The 3642-nt window shown below is 37.2% G+C and overlaps 1 protein-coding gene across 1 annotated transcript; it reads left to right on the top strand.

Annotated features, from left to right (window-relative positions):
* Positions 1–578: 578 nt before the first annotated feature.
* Positions 579–2329, top strand: LOC107463264 (probable sugar phosphate/phosphate translocator At2g25520). The gene has a single exon (XM_016082030.3). The coding sequence runs from the start codon at positions 754–756 to the stop codon at positions 1867–1869; it is 1116 nt and encodes a 371-aa protein (XP_015937516.1). The 5' UTR covers positions 579–753; the 3' UTR covers positions 1870–2329.
* Positions 2330–3642: the final 1313 nt, after the last annotated feature.

The raw sequence follows: 3642 nt of genomic DNA, 5'->3' as shown, positions 1-3642 counted from the left end.
TGAATAAATTTATTATTATTTTTTGTCCAAAAAATTATAGTACAATATTATTATGCAATTAATAATAATAATTATTTTATTTTATTTTTGAACGGAGGACTGTTATGTTTAACAGAGAGAGAAATTTTGAGGATTGATTTATACATTAATTTTTTCTTGGAGATTAAAATCTGTTTTTAAAATCCTTGGGGACTAATCTAGATAATTACTTTGCCAGAAAATAAATTGGGAATTGATTTGTATGCGGGAGTAAAACCTTGAAAATTAATCTGTGTATTAATTTTTTTTGAGGGACTGATTTGGATAATTACTCAAATTAAATTTATATTATTATATTATATAATTAAATATGTGCAAAAACTAAAACCTCTCTATAATTTGGTCAAAATTAGAGAATAATTAATTTAATTTAATACGATTTGATTTTGTTTAAAAAGAGAAATTGATTGTATTTATTACCAAATATACCCCGCATCTCCATTTCTTTACCAATAGAAAAAAAAAAAAGTAACGGTTATAGGTGGTAGTTAGTTGTAGGTGTGTTGTCCATAGCCCATAACATAGCTGATATGGCAGTACGTTTAGTTGTTGTGTGTTTTACGTTTTACCGCATCAAACAAACGAAACAAACTTCCACTCTCTCTCTCTCCTCTCACAACACTCCACTCCACACACTCCCATCTCTCTTGTGACTCTTTCTTCTCTCTCGCATTATTTTTTTCCATCTTCTCTGACAACAAACACAAAATAATAATGGGCAAAGGAGCTGGTTCATTGTCCACACAATCGTCATCCACCGCCGCAGCGGCCACGTCGTCGCAACCAATAAGCGACGGCGTTTTGAAGAAGATAGTCGTGGCCTACACGTACGTGGCCATATGGATCTTCCTGTCGTTCACAGTGATCGTGTACAACAAATACATTCTGGACAAGAAGCTGTACAACTGGCCATTCCCGATCTCGCTCACCATGATCCACATGTCATTCTGCGCCTCCCTCGCGTTCTTCCTTGTCCGCGTCCTCCGCCTCGTGGATCTCCCCTCCGCCATGTCCACCTCCCTCTACATCTCCTCCGTCGTCCCGATCGGCGCCCTCTACTCGCTCTCCCTCTGGCTCTCCAACTCCGCCTACATCTACCTCTCTGTCTCCTTCATCCAGATGCTCAAGGCACTCATGCCGGTCGCCGTCTACTCCATCGGCGTTCTCCTCAAGAAAGAGTCTTATCACAGCAACACCATGCTCAACATGTTATCCATCTCCCTCGGCGTCGCCGTCGCTGCCTACGGCGAAGCCAGGTTCGACACCTGGGGAGTGACATTGCAGATTGGCGCCGTGGCGTTTGAAGCCACGCGCCTCGTCCTGATCCAGATTCTGCTGACGTCAAAGGGAATCTCACTTAACCCTATAACTTCTCTCTACTACGTTGCGCCGTGTTGTTTGCTTTTTCTATCTGTACCGTGGCTCGTTGTGGAGTACCCTCTGCTGAGGGAAACTTCGAGTTTTCAGTTTGATTGGGTCATTTTCGGTACCAATTCGCTCTGCGCTTTCGCCCTCAACCTTGCGGTGTTCTTGCTGGTTGGGAAGACGTCGGCGCTGACCATGAACGTCGCCGGAGTGGTCAAAGATTGGTTGCTTATTGCGTTTTCTTGGTCTGTGATTCGCGATACCGTTACGCCGATTAATTTGTTTGGATATGGGCTTGCGTTTCTTGGTGTGGCGTATTATAATCATGCCAAGTTGCAGGGGCTCAAGGCTAAGGAGGCGCAGAGAAAGGTTGAGGGTGGCGGCGCCGGTGCTGACCATGATGAGGAGAAAGGGAGGTTGCTTCCGGATAGGGATGGAGACAAGAGGGGTGATCAGCAAAAATGAAAAGATTTTGGTCTCCGAAAAACTGTTTCTTGAACATATAGTCATTATCGTCATATGTTTATCATCCAATAATGATATAAGGATGATGAGTTAGCAGAAATACGATGATAACTATATTTAAATAATGTTGTTAATGTGGTAGTTTAGTTTAGAAACGAAAACAATGGAGTAAAAAATAAAACATGGAGCAGAGGAGGAAGGAAAAAAAATCAAGTCAGGACTAGTAGGAAGTGGCATCCTCTGCAACTTGAAGATTTGGTAATTTTTTTTCTTATAGATATTTATAGTATATTGTGAGGGATTTGGGATTCGGATCATTGAATCATGTGTAACTAGAATGAGAGTCTCAATTCCTTTTATTTATTTACTTTGCTTAGTTTTTCTGTTCATGCTGTGTTACTATAGGGACTTATGTTGAGTTTTTCTAATGCTTATTTAAACATGATACATTTTCTGTTTAGTGTTTAGCCATATGATGTTGAATCCATTACCCTGCTATAGTGACTGGCATTCATTCCTAGTAGGACAATTTTTCAAGAATAGTACGAGTTAGAATGAATATGGACATAACATTAGCGGGTCCACTGATATTTTTGTTACAAAATCAAAAGGAATCCGTGTTTCTCTGCCGGTCTTGAAGCGTATAAACTCATTATTGTAGGTAAATTCTCCAACCACCGAAAAGGACTAATTTTAATACCTTATAATATTGTCTGTATTTGACTCAGTGGGATCCAGTTAAAACGTGTATGTCTAATTTTTCTTCTTTAGATCTAATGTTTCTATTATCTTATATGTTGTATGGCTATTTCGTGAATGAAATGTTTGTTATTGTGGCTAAAAGAATTTTCAGAAAAAGTGTCTTATCTTATTAGCATAAACTCAAATCGCACTTGTGTTCATATGGTAGAAACCACACTCGTTAGTTTTTTTGTCCTTCCTAATTGGTTTGTTGTAGGTCGAATATTTTAAAGTGAAGCCGTTTACAACATAGGAAAATAAGGAATTAACCACGGTTAGATTAGTAATTTTCATCGTATTGAGTCTTATTACAGGGATTTAAGGATAATTAAAGTCTTTTTTTTCTAACATTCTCATTTCAGAAAAACCAAATTTATACCTTTATATTAATTTTATAAAAAATATTCTTTCTCACTTCATAATTTTATACATCTTCTATAACTCTAGAAAATTTATTCATGCGGAATGTACGTGTTTGCATGGGTAATTTAAGGGTACGTAAAAGATATGACCAATAATGAAATACAATAAAGAAATTGAGGAGTGGAATGCATGTAATTGGATGTCATGTTACTATTTAAAATTTCAATAGGGTGAGTAAAACAGAGAGCGGAGTTTGTAAGTAATGAAAAAGAAAATGATATGAATTTTGTTCAACAATAATCAGTTTATTGTGTTCTATTTTAATAAAAAATATAATAATTCAGCTATGAAAATAAATTTCTGAAATTAGATGGACAACAAGTTTTTGTAGTTGAATGACAAGAAAGGGTACATCTACTTCCACTTTGGACATTCCTTTTACTTATGAACTTGAATAACTAAATGCACTTTTATAAAAGTTGTCATCCATTTTTCCTTGATTGGCCACAGTCCAAACGTAACGTATCCTTGAGGGTGATAACTGATAACTCCATCAGTCCATTGTTTGTATCTATCAAAATCCAATTATAGCCCATGTTACACGATGATACAGACACGATATGGAATACATGGGCACACCATTTAAAATTTTTTATAAGGGATACGAAC

The sequence above is a fragment of the Arachis duranensis genome, chromosome 8 (genome assembly GCF_000817695.3).
Source record: "Arachis duranensis cultivar V14167 chromosome 8, aradu.V14167.gnm2.J7QH, whole genome shotgun sequence".
Classification (NCBI taxonomy): Eukaryota; Viridiplantae; Streptophyta; class Magnoliopsida; order Fabales; family Fabaceae; genus Arachis; species Arachis duranensis.
Note: the sequence above shows the minus strand (reverse complement) of the source record. Positions and strands in the feature narration are given on the sequence as shown.